General features: G+C 43.3%; 1 protein-coding gene across 8 annotated transcripts in view; it reads left to right on the plus strand.

The window, feature by feature from the left end:
- The window catches only part of PRDM5 (PR/SET domain 5), a 181,940-nt gene that overhangs the window by 148,364 nt on the left and 11,252 nt on the right, over positions 1-22,324 (plus strand). For all 8 annotated transcript variants that reach the window (XM_060186090.1, XM_060186091.1, XM_060186089.1 and 5 more), the window contains one exon: positions 19,021-19,125. In XM_060186090.1, the coding sequence (XP_060042073.1) occupies positions 19,021-19,125 (105 nt within the window). The remainder of the gene's footprint in view (positions 1-19,020; positions 19,126-22,324) is intronic.

Below are 22,324 nucleotides of genomic sequence, written 5' to 3' on the forward strand. Positions count from 1 at the left end.
GGATCATCCCATACTCATCTTTGTCTTTCTGACTTAGCTCACTTAACATAATTCCTTCTAGCTCCATCCAAGATGGGTCAGACAGGGTGGGTTCATTGTTTTTTATAGCTGTGTTCTAAATTTTATTTTTAGTCCTTTTTTTTAAAGTTTTTATTGGGGGATTAATGTTTTACACTCAACAGTAAATACAATAGTTTGTACATGCATAACATCTCCCAGTTTTCCACATAACAATACAACCCCCACTGGGTCCTCTGCCATCACGCTCCAGGACCCAAACCCTCCCCCCACCCACCCCAGAGTCTTTTAATTTAGATTTACCAGAGCACTGTTCAGCTCTGGTTTATGTTGGTGCTGGGGATTGAACTAGAATTTCAGAGCCTCAGGCTTAGTCTAATTGCATAGTCACTATACTATCTCCCTAGCCCTCCCATTTATTTTAATTTTAATTTGTTGCTGCCAGGACTTCACTGGGGATTCATGCCTGTACAACTACATAGTTCCTGGTAGACTCCTTGACTCTTTTTTCCCCTCTTTTTCTTTCTTCCTCTCTCTGTCACCTCCCTCCCTTTCTCTCCCCTCTCTCTTTCTTTCCTTCCCCCTCCCTCCCTCCCTCCCTCCCTTTCTCTCCCCTCTTTCCTCCCTCCCTCCCCCCTCCCTTCCTCCCTTTCTTCCCAAATAGAAAGTAAAGACATGGGTGGGGGGGGGGCACCACATCACAACTCTGCACTCCACAATCGTGATGCTCCCCCTTGCATAGTGCTCTTCTGGGGTGACCAGGGGCCTAAACCCAGAGTCTCAGCCTATTGGGTGAGCTGTCTCCTGGCCTTCTCCTCTACTTGTTTTCAATGTTGCAAAAACTGCCATGTCAGTTGAGACCGACAAAATTAGAACACTGTTGCTAAGACTGTAGCTGTCATGTGAATGCAAAATGTATAGGCTGCAACCTTTCAAAAAATGTCTTCTTCATGGTGAGCTATTTTGAGTATAGTCTCACAATATTCGTGGAATGAGAATCTTGGAAAGGGAATCATGGAGCTAGAAAGTGACAGTCCAGCCCCTTTATTGAACAGATGAGGGAAGTGGAGTCTGGAGGTATTAAAAAGCCAGCTAGTTTTCAGAAAATTCAGGAACCTTTCACTCTCCCTGCTAGTTTTTTTTGTGGCATTTATTCTGCCTCAAGTCCTTTCGGTCATGAAATTATAGGGAGACAGTAAGAGGGACAAAGCATGTGTTTTTATCACTGTAGTTCTGGTATTTTGTGTTTCAACAATATTTAATGTAAAATTATTCCCACTTTGAAAATATCTCATTCTTAAAGTATATATTATGTATATGTATATATGTAGTGATTTAACAGTATTCTACAAAGTTTTAAGATTTCAGGGATATAATTTCACACCCTTACAGGTTGTATGCAAGTCCCTGTACCCTCCACTGAGGTCCTGTGCCCCCAGCCATCCGACCCGAATAAACACCATCTTTCTCACAGACTCTGAGAAGCCACTTTGTTCCTTTTTATATTTTTCAAGTTTGTTTGCTTTAACCATTTCTATTCCTCACAGCAAAGAGAGGCAGGGAGAGAGATGCTTCCCAGACCAATGGCAACCCCCAAATAAGCTTTAATTTTTTTTTCTTTTAATGCTGATAATTAAATTCCTATTCCAGAGGAGGCCAAGAGAGGGCACACCTTGTAGAGTATATATGTATTTGCCATGAGCAAGGACCTGGGTTTGATCACTTGGTGACCAGTTGGGAGCCACATTCACCAGAAGAAGCAGCTTCTCCTCCTCCTCCTCCTCCTCCTCCTCTTCCTCCTCCTCCTCCCTCCCCTCCTCCTCCTCCTTCTTTTTTAGATTGAAATTCTAAATTTCTTTTTTTTTTTTTTTAGATTTTTTTTAAAGTACTGATTTAATAATGATCAACAGGACTTAAGGTACAGTTTCTTACAGCTCCCACCATCAGAGTTCTGTATCCCATCCCTTCCACTGGAAGACTCCCTGGTCTTTATTCCTTTGGGAGTGTGGACCAAAATTCTTTATGGGGTGCAGAAGGTGGAAGGTCTGGCTTCTGTAATTGCTTCTCTGTGGAGCAGTGCTGCCATGTCTGTCCTTTTTTGTCCTTCTCTCACCTTTTATTAAAAACAAAGGAGTCTACTGGGGACAGGGGGGCGGGTGGTGCTGACTGGAAGCCCCAGAGATAAATCACCAAGGTACAGAAAAATGAAAAAGGGGGAAAATACTTTCTATGATTTTTTTTAAAAAATCAATCATCAGGTTCCAGGCAATGAGTGACACACCTGATTGTGTGCTCACCTAACAAGCACAAGAATCCAGGTTAATGCCTTCTAGTCCCCAGCTGTAGGGAGGAAGCTTCAGGAAAAATGAAGCAGTGATGCTGATCTCTCTCTCTCTCTCTCTCTTTCTCTCTCTCTCTCTCATTCTCTCTCATTCCCTCTCATTCTGTCTCTCTTTCTCTTTCCCTCTCATTCTCACTCTCTCTCTCCCTTCCTCCCTCCCGTACCACCTTTTCCTCAGTTTCTTTCTGTCTTATCAAATAAAAAAGGATAAAATGGGGGCATGGAGCCCCAGCATCAACCCTGGTAGCAAACCAAAACAAACACCCTTCCATCATCTGTCTCCCCCCATTTCTGGATCCTTTTCTGTACTGGCATGCCTGCTCCACCTTATACCACACTTTTCTGAGTCACATTCTCCTCAACACACATTGGCCTAATTATCAGATAGTTGGGACTCATTAAGTATTTGTTAAGATGACTGTTGAGCCAGTAAAACTGATTTGTGGCTACAGTTCCTTTTTTAAAAAAAAAAATATTAGTGATTTAGTAATGGTCGACAAGATTGTGGGATAATAGAGGTACAATTTCATACAATTCCCACCACCAGAGTTCCATATCACCACCCCCCACCCCCCACCTTGGAAGTTTCCCTATTCTTTATCCCTCTGGGGGTATAGACCAAAGATCTTTATGGGGTGCAGAAGGTGAGAGGTCTGACTTCTGTAATTACTTCTCCCCTGGACATGGGCATTGTCAGGTGAATCCATACCCCCAGTCTGTTTCTATTTTTTCTTAGTGGCTCTGGGGAGGCAGGGCTCCAGGACACATTGGTGAGGATGTTTGCTGAGGGAATTCAGGTTGGTGTCATGGTAGCATCTGCAACTTGGTGGCTGAAAAGCATCAAGATGCTGAAAAACGTGTTTAATAATCCGGGACCTAAAGGTAAAAGAGTATGACAGATGAAATTTGGTGTCTTCATATTGGAAGAAGCTAGGAAGTCTGTTTTAGATATTAATGAGAGAGACTGACAGACATACAGATCTGAAAGACCAGAGCATCACTCAGGTATGGCTTATGACAGTGCCTAGAATTTAACCTGAGGCCTCTGGGGTCTCAGACATGAAACTCCTGTGCTCTGATGCTGAGCTGTCTCCCTGGTCTCCTTGGGTCAGCACTTCCCTGTAATGCAACAGCGCCTTCATTTCTATGAGTCTCCTATAGACTCAGTGTACTGTGTGGGACAAGCTCCTATAAGAACTTCATCTCCCAGGCAGGGCTAGATAGCATAATGGTCATGCAAAGAGATTCTCATGTCTGAGGCTCCAAAGTCCCAGGTTCTATCCCCCGTACCACCATAAACCAGAGCCATACTCTGGTAAAAAATAAAAATACAAAAGAACTTCATCTCCCTAACTTCTCTGTGAACTTGTGTATCAATTGGAATAAACCCTTATTGAACAAAATACTTGTTAACTTTGAATGGGTCTCTGGCCAACAAGGGAACAAAGAGCAGTGTGCAGACTTAGCTGAAATAAAACTCTATAAATATTTAGCATTTAAGTTGATTGCTGCTTTGCCACCCCTGTATTATCTTTAGACTTTAATAATCAGCTTCAGGATTCAGAGGAAAGTACATGGTGTCTGAAATGTATAAAGAGAATTTTTCCCTTATTTTTCAGATAGGCAATTAATTTTTTAAAAAGAAATGAGACATTCATCTTAGAAAAGTAGTATATTTTCTATATAGTCTCCTCCCCCCCCCCACACACACACCAGAGCAGAATTTTATATTCATCTGGCACTCCATTCAGGGGTTTTAATTACCAAAGTATTTTAAGAATCTTGAAATAAAGGAGTATCTACCAATGTGACATTTCCATGAATGGTATTCAAGAACGATGGCGTCTTGAGGTTTATACATAGCTTCCTTTCTTCATAAAATCCCCTTAGTTATATTTATGTGATCTGTGTGTCGTTTGCAATCTGAATTGCATCATTCACGTGTGTAGCTGAAGAACACATTACAGGTTGACATCATATGTGAAATGCCCGTATTGAATTTGTCCTAAGGGACAAGCATTACAACAGCAAAATCTGCCACAACCGAGAGAAGTAAGGTTCAGTGAGGTGACATAGTTTGTCCAGGGGATTAGAAGTGGCAGTGGGGTTTACTGACTGGAAATTAGGCTTCTCTGTCTCCAAAGGGGGTCACTGCTTATTACTGGGTATAGAGCTGTCATGAATGTCCTCTGGGCCTCTCTTCCAGATTGTGTGGCACACTCCATAAAGTACTGTGAGTGCTTTAAGAGGCGTCACTGAGGACCATGTGGTAGCTCTTGTGACCTGCTTTCATCAGTGACATTTCACTGTGTATATTACAGTTCTCGGCATCATTGGAAACTGACATAGTGTTTCTTTTTTTAACAGCTTTTTTTTTATTAGTATTATCTTCATTTACTTATCAGATAGAGAGCTAGAAATTGAGAGGGGAGGACGGAGATAAAGAGGGAGAGAGTCCGAGAGACACCTGCAGCCCTGCTTCACCCACTCGCAAAGCTTTCCCCTTGCAGATGGGGGTTGGGGCCGTGAACCTGGGTCCTTTTGCATTGTAAAAGTGTGCGCTCAGCCAGGTGCGCCACCACTGGCTGGCTCCGTAGCAGAGTATTTTCAAAGTCAGAACCTTTTAGGTCTTTTCCAGGAAGACCCAGGTGATTGTTTGGGCGTGTTGAGAATGCCACCCACCACTCACTCACACAGGACCTGCAGTTATCCTGTTAGAAAACCCATGATCCAGGAGCAAGGGTAGATAGCATAATGGTTATGCAAAGAGAATGTCATGCCTGAGGCTCTGAAGTCCCAGGTTCAATCCCCCAGGCCACCATAAGGCAGAGCTGAGCACTGTGCTCTGGAGTTTCTCTCTGTGTCTTTCTCTCTCTGCATCTCTCTCAAAAATAAAGTAAATAAAATACTTTAAGGAAACCCGTGATCCAAACACTGTGTAGTGCACAGCACCCTCTGCGGCAGCCCCAAAAATCTTAAGAATCTCTGGAAGGCCCAGGGCTCCTCTGGACCCTTTTAAGCCATCCTCACCAAGTGCCTGGCCACTCAGTCCCTAATGTGTGCGGTTCTGAACTTACCCCAGTTCTCAGACCACCAGAGTGCTCATGACAGACGAAGGGGCCCCGCTCTCCCAAATCAACAGGTGTTGTGGCCAAACTAGTGACTTGCCAGGACCAGTCTCAGTGTGCGTCACACTGGGTCCACATGCTGAACTCCACTGCACTCAAACCTTTGCCATTGTCTCCTCTGCCATGTCTGCATGTGAAAGCACCACTCCCTCAACAAGCACCTTTCTTTCACAGACAGGCTGCTGCCTCAGCGCCTCCTCTGATTCTGTGAATGAGTGAGTGAGTTTGCTGTGTGGTGCCAGTGTTGGTTACGATTAACATTCTGCTGAAATGTGACGTGCCCGGCTGCTCTGGGTCTAGTATGTTATGCCTTTGGCTCTGCTGTGGCAACAGAAGTGAGGGAACTAAAATTAACATGTGTTTTTAGACATGTAAGCATTATACCCAGCCGTTGCCAAAAAGAAAAAAAATATCATTCCATCGAGAAGATTGTCTTAAACACGCGGGACGGTTTATCACTAAGTAATTTATGACTCGTCGCTGAATTCTGAATTTTTGTAAATCTGAAATCCTGTTTCTATTTCCCTGTTGGCAGCACATGAATGAGTTCTGGAACATCTGTCCAGTGTCGACGCTGTTGCATGCTCAAAGCCTGTTCCCTTTCATGCAGTGCCGGGCTGCACCCCAGAAATATCTCCCCCCACCCTCCACTTCTACTTCTTTGGGGTCTTGAGATGGCCGTTGTATGTTACTGCATTCCTGTCTGGATAGAGGTCCATTGGAGATTGGTTCTGCACATGTGGGCCTCATTGTGGCCTTGATTCTCTAGATGCAAATAGTAATTTTGTTGACAGAGGACTGGGGAGATGGCATAATGGTTATGCAAAAGACTTTCATACCTGAGGTTCCCCATGCCCCAGGTTCAACCCCCAGCACCACCATAAGTGAAACCAGTACAGTGCTCTAGTATCTCTATCTATCTGTATCTCTCTCTTAGGAATTCAAAAAAAATTTTTTTTTTCTTAAATGATGTTAACTGAATCTTCTACCAAGTTTAGTATTTAATGTTGATCTGATTTGGACAGTATCTGACTGATAGTACAAACACTGTCACAACTGCAGGTTTAAAAAGAAAGTAAAATTCCGAGAGATTACTTCTTCTCTCTGCATCCTCTTAGGGAACTGATATGTCTAAGTCCAAGACATGTAGAAGACGGAGACACTAGAACGTGATTGTCTTAAGTGCACAAACGAAAGCCTGCAAACTGCAACCTGTGTGCCTAGTAGTCTCTGTGCCTTGGAATTTAGGGAACATGAGGATATTACCTAGGATCCGAGTCTTTTCTTTCACCTCAGATATTCTGAGAAAATGAGGTGGGCAATTCTTGAATAACCCTGGATGTTTTTAAGTAGTTCTGTCAAAACAATCTTCCTTGCCCTTCGCGCCACCTGCGCTTGACCCTCTGTGCTACCGCTGGACTCCTGAAAACAACCTTCCTTCAGACAAAAGGCAAAACAAAACCACCTCATGGAGAGAGAAGAGATTTGCTTTGACCCTTCAGCCTGAGGTCGCGCTCTCCTTACCCTCCCCTCCATCCGCCATGTCTAGCGCCTCTAGCACTTGGGATGCAGACCTGCTAGGATGGGAAGCTACCTTTCTCTGTGAGGATAGGCACAGGGGAATGAGCTCATTCTGCCCCTGGGAGGATAGACAGGGAATATCTATTCATGACTGGACAGAACAGGAGCAGAGAGGACAAAAAGTGTCTCTCACTCTTGGGTGTGATGTTAGCTGTGCCCTTTATTGTGTCTAGGCACATTCCTTCCATTTCTATTGTCGTGAGAGTCGAGACTTTAATTAGGTGTGGAGTCTTGGTAGATGTGTTTGTTTGTTTGTTTGCTTTTTCTGCATGCATTGAGATAATCACACAGAGGGTTTATTTATTTATTTACTTTGATCTCATAAGGATGGAGGTGAGGGACTGATTGTAGGTCTACATGCCTTTCTCCTCTAGCAAACTTTTTTTTTTTTTTATTGATTTAATCATGATCAACAAATCCATTGGATAGAGGAGTACAATTCCATACAATTCCCACCACCAGAGTTCTGCACCCCATGACCTCCTTTGGAAGCTTTCCTATTTATCCCTCTGGGAGCATGGACCCAGGATCATTATGGGGTGCAGAAGGTGGAAGGTCTGGCTTCTGTAATTGCTTCTCCACTGGACATGGGCATTGGCAGACCGATCCATACTCCCAGCCTGTTTCTGTCTTTTTCTTGTGGGGCAGGGCTCTGGGGATGTGGGACTCCAGGACACACTGGTGAGGTCATCTGCCCAGGGAAGTCAGGTTGGTGTCATGGTAACATCTGCAACTTGGTGACTGAAAGCATTAAGATATAAAGCAGAACAAACTGTTGAATAATCAGGAACCTAAAGGTAAGAGTAGAACAGATTTTGGGTCTTCATGTTGGAAGAAGCAAGTCTGTTTTTGGTATATTCCATGGGATCCGTGACTTTACTAATTTTTGCCTGAACCTGACAGCTAACATGCAGGTGAGCTGAAAGCGTTGTCTGGGGAGATGGTGTCAGAGTTGAGAATAGGACTAGAAAGCTGGATCAAGGCAGAGAGTAGCTCCCAGATATGGGGAAAATATATAAGTACCATTAACTATAAACCTCATGATCTCACCTAGGACTCATGTCTATTCATAATCAACACAGAAGCCCATGTAACGTCTGCATGCTCTCAGTCTGATCTTGCAGTCCACGGTCACAGCTAGGAACATTCTAGGCTGCACTCATTTCAGGACCCATCTTCCTCGAGTGGCAGAGTATGTTGGCCCAGCCTCCCTTTGGAGAGTGGGGAACTTTGTACCACTGTTGTCCTACATTGAAGGCAAAGTCCTGTAGAGGCCCACAAGAGTGTTTATGATGTTGTTCCTGATGGAGATAACCAGTGATGGTGGAGAGAGGGATCTGTTAGAGGTCTAGGTCCAGCAGAGAGGTAATTACAGAAGCCAGACCTCCCACCTTCTGTACCCTACAGTGATCCTGGCTCCGTGCTCCCAGAGAGATAAGAAATAGGAAAGCTTCCAGTGGAGGGGATGGGATATGGGACTCTGGTGGTGGGAATTATATAGAATTGTATTCCTCTTATCCTACAATCTCGTTAATCATTATTAAATCACTAATAATAATAATGAGAACTTCAGAAATTCTAGGGGGGAAAGCTTAGTTGGGATTGTCAAGTTTCATGGGCAGGTATGCTTTTTATTATTATTATTTAGAGCTAAAAATGGGGCTCTTTTCTTGTAAAAGGGAACAGGTGGTCATATACTGTTCATGGTTCTCGACCTAAATGAAAATTCCATTCTCTAGAGCGTAGAAACCCAGACCAATCTGAAAATAAAAGCTTAAAAAGCTCCACTTTAAAATGAAATCCGGGTATTGCACCAAAGCAAAGAACTTAGGGAAGGAGAGCAGAATGTGAAACACGGACTGAGCATGGTGTATTGCACCAAAGCAAAGGACTCTGGGAGGGGGTTGGGAGGAGAGGCAGAAAACGCTGGGGGCCTATTATATAATGAGATTGTATGCATATGTCAGTGACTGCACTGTAAAGCATTAACCCCCTTAATTTAAAAGTAACATATGTATATTTATATTTACTTTTATGTTTATATTTATATATAAATCTGGTCTTCCATAGATTGCTGCTGGTAATAGCCATAGCCAGTCATTAGATATTGTGTGTAAGAGTAATATTCTAGGGGCCGGGCAGTAGCGCAGCGGGTTAAACGCACATAATGCAAAGTGTATGGACTGGCAAAAGGATTCCCAGTTCGAGCCCCAGGCCCCCCACCTGCGGTGTCTGTCTCCCCTCCTCTCTGTCTCCCCCCCTCTCGATTTCTGTCTGTCCTATCCAACAACAACAGCAATGATAGCAATAATAATAACTATAGACAACAAGGCCAGCAAAAGGGAAAAAAATAGCCTTCAGGAGCAGTAGATTTGTAGTGCAGGCACTGAGTCAGCAATAACCCTGGAGGCAATAAATAAATAAATATTTTAAAAAGTGATATTCTATAAAAGAGAAAAAATATATACACTGGCTGGAATCTGTGCTATAGCATTGGTGATTACAAAATGCTTTCTAAAATAAAAGTCGGCCCATCTATTAAAGAAAGTTGAATTCAAATTTACTTGCAGGGAAAAACAAAAAAATTATATATATATATATATATATATATATATATATATATATATTGCATCAGATAAAAGGGGTCAAGAGTGAAGATGTTAATTTTATGAATAAAAATCATGGTCTCCAGTTACCTTTGGGACTCAGAAATGCTAATGGTATTCAAATTGGGGGAGGCAAAAATTTCCCAGTTGTTACAGTAGATGTGTCCTCTTTAACTTCCTTTTATAAAGAAAAATATATATACCTTTGAGACTGGCTGGCTTTTTGTCAAAACATCCTCCAGTTTGAACACGCTCAGGTCTAGCAAGACCTCTGCCAGGACAGTCGTGGAACCCTCACCTGTGCAAACAGGCTGATTTGTTGTTTTTTTTCCCCCCCCAGCATTTTTGAGGTTTGAGAGGGGGCAAGTTCATGGTCCTCACTCCATGACATCTGTGCAGTGTGCTGATTCTGGTGTAATTCATCTTGATGATTTCCTCTGACTTCTGCCCCGCTCCTTGATGGTTTTGTTTCACCTGCTGACATGAACTTGGCTGAAATGAAAGCTCTGCTGGCCCCAGGCGAATGAGCTGCATGTGTGATCGCACCTTTCTGCTGTGTTCTCATGGTTTTCCAGGTTGTGTAATGGGATAAGCATGTTGTTCCTTTAGCGGTGGATGGCCCTTTCTAAGGCTTTGCATTTACATGAGTCCTTTCTCCTGCAGACCTCTGAATAAATTTGATGACATTTATTCAGAGATGGATCACCCTGGCCACCACCATCCCGTAGGCCAGAAAACATGCTTGTTATTTTTGGAAGGAGTCAAGTTGAATTAGCCCTGTTTTCTGTGGACTGATTGGACCTGTTTCTTATGTGTTAAGAATGAACTGAAGGAATGACTCTGTGAGCCCTCCCCAAAAAACTCATGGTTGATGGACAAGTACGCTTTGATTCTGTGGCTTTGCAAATGTGTCAGGCTCTTCTTCTGGGTGAGGGCATCCCTTAAGTGTTGCTGTACTTCTGAAACATCCTGACATAAATTCACTGCTCAGTGGTAATGACAACTGATGTGCTGATCAGGCCCACCCTTAGGCTCATCCTCCTCTAATCATGGGAATCAGCTTGGTTGCTATCTGCTCCCTCGTAAATAGGAGAGCTTGATACATTCAAATTACTTAGTGTAGAAACCTAAGGTATAGGACCTTTCTTTCTTTATTTGCCCCCAGGGTTATTGCTGGGGCCCCGCTGCCTGCACTTCTTAGGAATCCACTGCTCCTGGAGGCCATTTTCCCCACTTTGTTGCCCTTGCTGTTGTTATTGTTGTTGGGCAGGACAGACAGAATCCAGAGCAGGGGGAAACAAAGAAGGGGAGAGAAAGATAGACACCTGTAGACCTGCTTCACCGCCCATGAAGCGACCCCCCCTTGCAGGTGAGGAGCTGGGGGACTCAAACCGGGATCTTTGCTCCGGTCCTTGGCTTCATGCCATGTGTGCTTAACCCGCTGCATGACCGCCCGCCCCCCGGAAAAGGACCTTTGTATAGGAAGCAGATAACTTTTTCCTTCCTGAGTTTGCTTTGCTTTTGTTGTTGAATTACTTGTCACTGGAGTTTTTTTTTTTTTTCAGGAGCAATTTTGTTGGTAAATGACAGTCCCTGAAATAGGCAGAAAAGATGACTTTGGAAGACTCTGGTTTCCGTTAAAAATGTATAAGATACAATAAACAGATACCAGAAATCAGAAGATAGGCTGTGACTCGGGGATGAGCTGCCACCTACATCAGTAACTTGTGGTCTCACAGTTCTCCCCAGTTTTTATGATTGTTTTCTGAAACCCGTCATTTGGGGAATTCTGCGTGTGTTGGTAGTCGTGTCCTCTTTCCTATGCCCTCTCTACTTTGTCTCATTATTTCTTTCCGTTTTACTTTCTCTTATGGTTTTTTTAGGATTGTGTCTCTAATCTTTTAAGATGATGAGCTTTAACTTTTTACACAGGATACATTTTTTTCTGTTCCTACGGCTAGTTTTCTTTTGTAAGATCTTTCAGAGGGAGAAATTCAACAATTAGTAATTATGCTGGGAGATAAATTGTTTCCCGTAATATAACTTAAATAATAACACTCACTTAACCAAAGAATATTCGTTATAATGCACGAATCCCGTATTATTCTCAGAATTCTTATCAGCAAGTGTATTTTCAGCTCCTTAATAACCCTCTTCTTCATGTGTATTACAAAAACCCTGCTGTCCAAATAAACACTCACTTCCATTTTTAGAGCTGAGCTTCTTAGACTGTGTTGAGTATCATTCTTTTCAAAAGCCAGATTGGGTTACGCCCTAATTTGAGCTAGGAGACTGTCAGAAAGGGCAGGGCCTCTGGAATATGGCATTAGGGCTGGGAAGGCAGTAGAATACTTCCACCCCTAAGTAGTCATAAGCTCCACGGGAGGGATCTGAAGTCACAGAATATTATTTCCGACTTGATGACTTGATTATGCCATGACTGCACGGGGTCTTGAGTGGCTCAGAGTCCTCTGTCTCCCTCGGTCATCACTTCCTGGTTTACTCTGCCCCAGAGACCCAGTGTCACCTGCCTTCTGAGCTATGTCTCCTTCCTTGGTCATATTTTGAAAGAACTTGCTTCACCTGCAAAGTCAGATGAACCAAACTGCTCAACAGTTAAATGGGACAAAATGCATATTTGGAGGCAGATTATGTTTAATATTTAAATGGAACTTCATTTGTAAAGTTTTTATTTTCTCTGGGGAGTTTGCTTTTCATTTTCTGATTTTTTTTATGATGTCACTTCAGTTATCTCAGCATATGAAAGCAAACTGTGAAACTCCACTTTAGTATGATAAATGTTAGAGACTTATCCACTATTTGACCAAAACTTTTTTTTCTAAGTCATATTGCTGTAATATTAGTCCTGATTAAAGAACTGGTATTTATAGAGATGAAACATCCAAAGGTGTGGTCCAGGAGGTGGTGCAGTGGATAAAGCATTGGACTCTCAAGCATGAGGTCCCAAGTTCAATTCCTGGGCAGCACATGTACCAGAGTTATTTCTGGTTCACCCTCCCCCCCATTAATAAATAAATAAAATCTTAAAAAAAAAATCCAAAGGTTTATTTTAAAGGGTTTTTAAAATTATTTATTTAAAAGGATACTCAGTACTTTTACCCTTCCAACTGTGGATAAAGAAGGCATTAACACATGTATGTGAGTCTCTTTTTATCCTTGAATTTTAAAGGTATTTCAAGTGATGTAGTGAAAAGTATTTGGATAGTGTTTCTGTTTTGAACAAATTTTTTTCCCCTCATAAGAGTTTCTGAGCCTTTGCCAGCCCCACACCAAGCAGGCTGCTTATGAGGTGGGAGAGGGGGGAGAGTTTCGGGGGGGCCCTTGGTCGGGTCTATGCTACTATTGCTGCAATCGTTAGCATTACAGACACTACTGGAGATAATGTATCCAATCCCCGGGGCATGGTGGGCTAGGGCCACACACAGCAGGCCTCAGAGGTGGCACCCAAGTCTTGATAATTGTGCAAAGGTTGCTGGTAACTCCGATTTGCAGGCTAACAGGCTCTGGGTCCCACCAATTCACTCACACAGTGCCCCATGAACCTCAAGCGTGAATGAATTACGGAGACGACAGAGAGCTGTCTTGTTTCTATTTAAAGTCTGTGTGCAACCCTGAACTATAAAGATGTCATTCTGTTTACTGTGATTATTTTTAGTTTTCTATATGTGACTTGTGCAATTCATTCTCCTGGTTTATGGGACTGTGTGTTTTTCATTAGCCGCAATGCAGAACCAATTACGGATGTGTTGTGTTGGAGACCTGCTTTAGATATTCCAAAAGCTCTCTGTAGGTCTCCCCAAGCATTGTGATTTTTAGGTGCATTGTCTGCTAGGCAGCGGGTGTGTTTTTGTCACATGTTGAAAGATCACGCTGGCTATAAAAATAAGGTAGTGACTGAAAAGCTATAAACATCTATGAAAAAGACGTTTTCCTCGGCAAGGCTGCTCGTTCAAGGGGGAGGCTGGGTGTTTTGCTGGCGGACAGCTGGTGGCATTGCACTTCAAGAAGTGCAGACATTCTGAGGACCCATTAGATATATGGTAGGTGGGCCCGGGCTGTAGATCTGACCCCCTTAGGTGTGTGTAATAGCCACCCAGAGGGCCCCATGTCGGTACCCTCCTCTAAATTCCATCTGCAGTTCTGTTGTGAATCCGGTGTTTGACAGAATGGGACAGTCATCTTTTCATCACAAAGCCAGTATTGCTGAAAAAGAAAGGGAGGGAGGGAGGGAGGGAGGGAAGGGAGGGAGGGAGGAAGGGAAGGGAGGGAGGGAGGGAGGAAGGGAGGGAGGGAGGGAGGGAGGGAGGGAGGGAGGGAGGAGGAAGGAACTGGCCCCTAGAAGGGTGAAAGTATCTGGAAACGTGGCCATGGGCTGTGTGAGGCCTGCTGTACCCAGGAACAGACATCAAGGCTGACCTGTGGTCAGCAGCCAGGCCCCCACAGGACGCTGCCCTGAGCTCTGCTTTATTCTGGAAAGGTTTGTAGTGGGACAGGTCACATGAGGCCCAGATGCTGACCCAGTTAAACAGATGCTCTGGTTAAATGAGAGCATGAGAAACGCTTGCTCTCAGGACACACATCTGAGGGCATGCTGGGCTGGGAGACAGGAGCTGGGCCTTGGGAATCAGTGAGGCTTCACCGGGTGCAGGGCTGTGACTGAGGCCGCAGGAACAGCTGGGAGCCCCGTGGCTCAGAGCAGGCACAGCTGAGATGAGCGTTTCTCATTCTGAGATGGTTTTATGCTTCATACTATCTTCCCAACGCCAAGATGATTTCCCCACAAGACAGGCAAGATCTTTGATGTGATGCTTTGAGTTTTAAGATACCATGAAAGCAGTGTTGACCAATGTCTGTTTTGACATTTGTTGGGACAGTTTCAAACCTACAGAGACAGGGAGACTAGAGTAATGAGTCCCTGTGTCTCTTTGCTCACTCAGGCTCAACAAATACTGTCTTTCTATTTATAATCACCACACATTCCCCAACCATAAAACTTAGAATTATTTTAGATAACAGTAAAATATCTAGTTCAGGGCTTCAGTATAATTCTGATATCAGACGCACTTTCTACAATGTGAATTACGTAGAAGGTACTCAGTTAACAATGAAACTGAATCATGTGACTGTGGTTCCAGACATTTTCTGTCTGTACCAGTGCTATTTAAAGTGTGGCTTGACCAATGGTCCCAAATCTTTCTGACATGTCATTAAACAAGCAGGAAACTTTGAAGCAACTTCTAGAAAATTTGTGGCATTTTTTTTTATCACCACTATACATGAAAGTGCATGATTCTTTTTTTCAATAATTAATAATTTATGGAAGTAGCAGCAGCACAGTGGGAGAAAGAAACATCATTCTCTATAGATAATTTGAGTATCAGTGGTTTTTTTTGTCAGGAAGCTGTTGTGGTTTGGGGAATGTTCTGTGAGTGCACAGGACAGCTCCCCCAAACATTGATGTGGCTCTAAATATCAGTGGTGCCAAGCTGGAGAAGCCTTGCTTTAGACTCAGTGGGGGCTTCTTCTGCTCTGGCCCTCACCTAAGGGAAGGGTAGTTAACGGGCCCCAGTAGGGCACAGGTGAAGGGAGACTTGAGACTGACTGCTCTCCCTTTACACTTGGGGATCCGTATTACACTCTGGAAATCAGTGAGTCATTTTGCAGATGGGGAGAAAAAAGTTGGAGAGTGGGTCAGGGGAGACAGCACAATGGTTATGTGCAAAGACTTTCATGACTGAGGTTCCAAAGCCCCAGGTTCAATCAGTCCCCTGTACCACCTTACGCCTGAGCTGAGCAGTACTCTGGTAGGAGAAAAATGTGTGTGTGTGTGTGTGTGTGTGTGTGTGTGTGTGTGTGTGTGTGTGTGTGTGAGTGTGTGTGTGTGTGTAGTTGGAGGATGTAATGACATTCCCCTCCTATCTTTTTAAAAAATAACAGTGTTGTTCTTGTAGGTACAAGATGCATGTTTCCTCTGTGCCAGGGACTGTAGTGTGTCTCAAGAGCAAAGAGTCCACCATAGCTGAGAACACAGGCAACTGCTCCTCTAAGAAATCTTTACCAAGTCTGCTTCAAGAGGTTTTAAGTCTTGATTTTTTTTTCTTGATTTTATAACTAGGGAAAATCATCATCCTGCAGAAGTCATCTTTCTGGTCTTTCTTAGGGTAAGCAATAATGGCTATAAAATAACCAAGCTGTTCACATGCACACTGCTTTCTTAAAAAGCCCAGGCACTGTGGGTTGATTACAGCTTTGAGCAAGGCAGAGAAAAGGTTTGTTAAGTGTGCACACATAACATTTTACAGCCCAGAAGCCCAGCTTTTGCTCACAACTTGAAACCCGGTAAGCCTTTGTACGTGTGCTAGAAGAGCCACAGGCTCTGACAGTCCACAGCATACTCACTGGCTGGCCCATTCTCTGTTAAGTGCTAATTTTTCTTCTTTATAGGGGTCAGGATACTTGAAGGAACATTTAGCAAGCATCATTCTACAACGTTCAAATACCTTTCACCTTAACCTCTGACCTTAACCTCTGACGAGTTGGGGGAGGGAGATACTCATGTTTCTGCAGTTTACTGAGAAGGCAGCCACAGGGGAAGTTTGTACGAAAGTGGAAACCAAGCCAGATTGTCCCTTGCCTTTGCTCATCTGTCGAGTGGGGACCACACTCCTTCCCTCCTGACAAGATGTCCTGCACTAAAGTAAATTAACAACTTGCAACCTCCAGGTCCCTCTGAGATATATGAAAATGGGATTCTGTTTCTACAGAGTCCTCTGAAATGTTGAGGTTTTGAAATTCAGTTTATGTTGGCAAAAAAAGGTATATATATACTTTTTTCATATATATATGAAATGACTGTTCTTTTATGTGGCTGGGCCTTTAACAGCATAAAAGTTTGACTTTGCATTAGCAACATGACAACATGGCAGGCATGGCTCAGGGGGCCTGTGAATCCTACCTTGTAAAGCATTCCTGGCCAAATGTAGTTTAATTAAAGCTAAATTGATTGGACCCCTGACCAATTCAGCATTTGACAGAGTACACGGTGTAACCCACATAGATTACCTGCATTTAGTGATGGTTCCAAGTCATGACAACAGAGGAAAATTAAGCTCATTCAGAAAGTATTAAGCAAGGTCCTAATTATTTTGTCTCTAGTTAGACCCCGCTAATGAATCTTAAAAATGTGTGTGTCTGTGTGTCTTTGTGTGTCTGTGTGTGTGTGTCTTTGTGTCTGTGTGTCTGTGTATGTGTGTCTGTGTATGTGTGTCTGTGTGTGTCTGTGTGTCTGTGTGTGTGTGTGTCTGTGTATGTGTGTCTGTGTGTGTCTGTGTGTGTGTGTGTGTGTGTGTGTGTGTGTGTGTGATTCATATCATACACTCTCTGAAACAGTGCTATGCAATTTTTTTTCTTCTTTATTCACCAGAGCCCTGCTCAGCTCTGGGTGATGGTGGTACAGGGGATTGAACTGGGGACTTTGGAGCCTCAAGCATAAGAGTCTCTTTACATAACCATCATGCTGCCTACCCCCACTATACACAATTTATTTAATACTATAATACTTCAAAATGCATGCCCACGATAGTTCTATGAGCATATCTGCTACGGATATAAATGGTAGCTGCCGGGTCCGTCCTTGGCTACTGTGAGCTTGGGCTCTTCGCGTGTTTAGGCCGCAGCTGTCAGTGACAGGAAGCTGCTGCTGTGGCACCAGAGTGCGTGGGTGGTGCGTGTCCCCGTCCAGGAGTTCAGTGCTCTGCAGTGGAGTTTATCGTGTCGACTCTCGGGTCAGGAGGTGATGCATCAGCATCAGGCCTTCAGGGGGCTCTGCGTTGGTGGCGGCAGGAAGGAGGGTTTCCAGGTTAAAATTAGTGCAATGTGGGAATTGTTTGGGGAGCAGCCCCAAGCCAGGATTTTGCAGGACATCAGGCAGCTGACTAGAGAAATGCTAGGCATGCTAGAAATTTAACAGGGCTTCTACTCTGTGAGAAGCCAGGGATGCTTAAGGGAGGGCCCACATGCTGTCTTCAGTGGCCTCAACCCCAGAGCGGTAGTCACAGGGAGAGAGCACCATGCTGGCGACTGCCAAACTGTGGGTTGGTGTTGAATTCACCAGAGCATTCCCTTCCTGTCAGACAAAGGGAGAAAGGAGCTTGATAATCCAGAGAAGCTGTGAAGACTTCATACCTATTGGTTATTGAGTAATGGAGAATTTGCTCAGAAGGAGGAGGCTGTAGGGGCCGGACGGTAGGGCACATAGCATGAAGCGCAAGGACCGGCGTAAGGATCCCAGCTGAGCCCCCGGGCCCCCACCTGCAGGGGTGGCACTTCACAAGCGGTGAAACATGTCTGCAGGTATCTGTCTTTCTCCTTCTCTGGCTTCTTCTCCTCTCTCTGTCCTATACAACAACAGCAATAACAACAAAATAAGAACAGCAGCAACAAAATGGAAAAAGTGACCTCCAGGAACAGTGGATTTGTAGTGCAGGCGCTGAGCCCCAGTGTTAACCCTGGAGGCAAAAAGGAGGAAAAAAAATGACACTGAAGTTGAGATTAAAAGGACAATACCCTTTTGGAAAATTCTTTGTTTACATATCATTCCTGAAATAATCTCATTTCATCATTTCTGCCATTTCTCAGCACACTAGTAACTGACGGCTGTTTTAATGTGACTGCTGTTTTAATGTGTTAATTTTGCAATTCACTTGCAGACCTACCTTTTGTGTTGAAGAAGACCAAGGAACCTGGACATCCTCTGCCCCAAGAGTCTGGCTAACCATGGGGATAAAAAAAAAAAAGAGCCTCACTTTAAAAAGTGATTCATATTTCATAAAACTGAATCTTACTGAGTTGAAAGATTAGATAGTAGAAGTGAAAGTACTTAATTCATGCTTGCAGTTTAGCTCTTTGAATTGTAGTCCTTGAATCTTTTAACTATTTTGTTCTGATGTTTTTGCTGCAGGAATGGAATCCCTCTGAGACAGTCAATAATTTGTATCTTCTAGATCAGGGGTTCCCAAGGTCTCTCAGTTCATAATGCTCTTAAAATATTGGTAACGTTTTGTGGCACCTCAGACCAACAGAAATCCAGAGTCCTTTCATTAAGTAGGTAGATCGTGCTAGCTGTTCAGAGCCAGCTCTTTTGACAAGCCAAAGAAACAGAACACACTTCCGGCTGTCAGTGTTCACACTGAAATTTAATCTGACATTTCTGTGAATGGTTGCAGTGCCGTACAGACCTGGGGAAATACTCATGAGATGGGACTCGCACACATTTCTTTTGAGCTAAGGGCTGGTGTTCACAGTGCTTTGTTCTGCTTGCCTGCAGGAGAAGCCCTACAAGTGCTCAGAGTGCAGCAAGGCCTTCAGCCAGAAGCGAGGCCTGGACGAGCACAAGAGGACGCACACCGGAGAGAAGCCTTTTCAGTGCGATGTGAGTTTTGGCTTCTCTTTTCTTTCTCTAGCTGCCTCCGTGTGTGTGTGTGTGTGTGTGTGTGTGTGTGTGTGTGTGTGTGTGCGCGCGCGCGCGCGCGTGTGCATGTGTGTGTGTCCACTTAACATGGCAGCAAGATAGCAGGTAAACTCTTGATTCCAAAACATGTTTGCACCCTTTCTAAATGCAGTTTAGTTCTTGCACATTACAAATACACTTGCCAGATTAATGGCAGAGCTTACTGTTTAGATTTTCTGCTCCAGCATTTAGATCAAAAGGAAATTATTTGCATAAGGAAGAGTTATTGACAATTTATGAAAAAGAAAAACATACCACCGTTGTCAATAAAATTAACCTGAGCGTTGATTGGGGGGAAGGGGGGGCTTCTCAATAAGCAATGTCCCCTTTCTCCTGGTTAGAACTGATGGTGTGCGGATGTGACAGCTCAGGCAAGAGGAAGCATGAAACATGAGACACCGTGAGCAAGTGCACAGGGCAGAATTCTCTGTCATTGTTGCCGGAAGTGTGAGGATTGAGCCCCACGGGCTTAGCCTAAAGGCTAAAGATGGGGTGAGCAGACCCATATGAAAGAGAACTCAACAGGCACAGATGTTTTCCTTGTCTCTCCAGGGAACTTACTGTGCTCCCAGTGGGCCTACTCACCAAAGAAAAAGAGAAAAGAGAAAGAAAGAAAGAAGAAAGGAAGGAAGGAAGGAAGGAAGGAAGGAAGGAAGGAAGGAAGGAAGGAAGGAAGGAAGGAAGGAAGGAAAACGTTCTTGGAAAGTGAACTTCGTTTGGAAAGGATTGCTTATATGAGAAAGAGATGGCACCGAGAAAGAGAGGAGGGGGATAAGAGTGCTTCGCAGTCCTGTCTTCTGTTCTCCATAGTGTTGGAAAGAAATGAGAGAGACGAGAAGCCAAGATCGGTCTCCTTTTCCTCATATCCATCTCCCCCTACATTTTTGTCCTGTTAATGTCGGAAAGATGACACAGGAGCGGAGGGACTGGGGCTGGGGTTCCCTTTTCACCACTGCTGTCCTTGGAGAAGGCCAGAGGAGGGAAAAAGAAAAGGACTGGTGAAGAGAAAGACAAACGTAGAAGGGAGAGGAGGTGGTGCCCAGCAAGCACGAAAGAGTATGGGAGAAAAGAGGTCGGGGAGAGGCGACTGAGGAAGTAGCAGAGTCCTCCCTTTCATTTTTTCTGTGTTTTCCAAGTCTGTCTTACAGATGTCAGATGGGAGAAGGATGGAGGGACAGAAGCTGAAACCTTACTTTGCCTTTTCTGAGGGTCCATCTTTCCCTCCATTCTGTCTTTGTTGATTCCAATGAGAGCAGGTGTGGAAAGGAAAGAAAGAAGAGACTGAGATCTCGGGGCCGGGCGGTGGCGCACCTGGTTAAGCGCACACATCACAGTGTGGCAGGACCCAGATTCAAGCCCCCGGTCTCCACCTGCAGGAGGAAAGCTTCATGAGTGGTGAAGCAGGGCTACAGGCATCTCTCTCTCTCTCTCTCCCCCCTCTCTCCCTCCCTCCCTATCTCCCCTTTCCCTCTTGATTCTGGCTGTCTCTATCCAGTACATAAAGATAATATATTTTAAACAATTTAAGAAAGAGAGACTGAGATCTTACCTTCATCCAGCCAGCCTTAGAGGAGAGGGGAGAGGAGGGGAGGGGAAGGGAGAGACTGGGCTTGACTTTCCACTTTGTCTGGTCTCCTGGCCTCTCTGACTTTGTGAGTGTCGCAAAGGATGGGGCTTGAAAGCAGAGGAGAGGCTGAGACTTCATCTTTGGTTTTCTCAGGTGATTCTGATAATCACTGGGGCTCCATCAGGCAGACTTTTTATACAGAAAGACAGAAGGGGGGATGCAGGTGGTGGTGCACCAGGTTAAGCGCAATAGTACTGAGCACAAGGAACTGGGTGAGGAGACAGGTTCGAGCCCCCGGCTCCCCACCTGCAGGCGGTCCACTTCACAAATGCTGCTATCTCCCCCTCCTCTCTCAATCTCTCTCTGACATGAAAAAAGGCAAGAATGGCTGAGATGAATTCCTAGTGCCGCAGAGAGCCCCAGTGACTAGAGGGGGAAAAAGACATACATAGACAGAATAGGACCGCGACCTTGAAGCCTTTTGAGCAGTGAAGCAGGTCTGCAGATGTCTTTCTCTCCCTGTCTCTATGTCTCCCTCCCTCTCAATTTCTCCATGCTCTGTCAAATAAAAATAGGAAGGAAAGAAAAATCTTATTAGGAGCTCCAATGGCGCAATCGGTTAGCGCGTGGTACTTATACAGAAAAATCTTATTGATCTATATTACTAATGTAAATCATATAATATGTGTTATAACATATATAATACATGACATATTTTATATATACTGTATGATATACAATAAGTAACATATTCTATTATATATCATCTATAATCATGATTTATTATGATATATACATTATATATTGTATACCATATGTTATACATTATATAGAATATATGTGATGTTAATAATACACATATCACATATTACACATGTATTACATATGTATTACATATAATATATTAATACATACCTAATATATATAATATATTAAACATGATATATGATATAAAATATATCATAAAATAATGTATATATAATATTCCATACATGATATATGTATTATTAATATATGTGACATATGTATCACTTTCTCTCCATGTATTGTATGTGAAATATAATATATAATGTATTATATAATATGTGTATTACAATATATATTGTATGTTATATACAGTATTATGTATTATATAGCATATACTATACACCATATCACATATATGATTAAATTATATACAATATAGATGATATAATACACATATATGATATATGACTTATATGGGGGATGTAATTATGCATATAATATATATTACCTGCATGTATCATATGTGCCCCAAATAATATATAACATATTAAATAGTGCATATTATAAATCACATATGTATCATTATATATGGGGTACATCATGCATTACACACCACACACAATAAGTTAAATATTACATGTCATATATTATATGCTTTATTATATATGTGATGTCATTTATTACACACTCCATGTAATAAGTAGAATATTATATATATGTCATATATATGATCATACACATATCATATGATATATAGAACATTATGTGATACATAGACATATGGGATATATATGCAAAATATAATGA

This window comes from Erinaceus europaeus, chromosome 2 (genome assembly GCF_950295315.1).
Source record: "Erinaceus europaeus chromosome 2, mEriEur2.1, whole genome shotgun sequence".
In the NCBI taxonomy this organism is placed as follows: Eukaryota; Metazoa; Chordata; class Mammalia; order Eulipotyphla; family Erinaceidae; genus Erinaceus; species Erinaceus europaeus.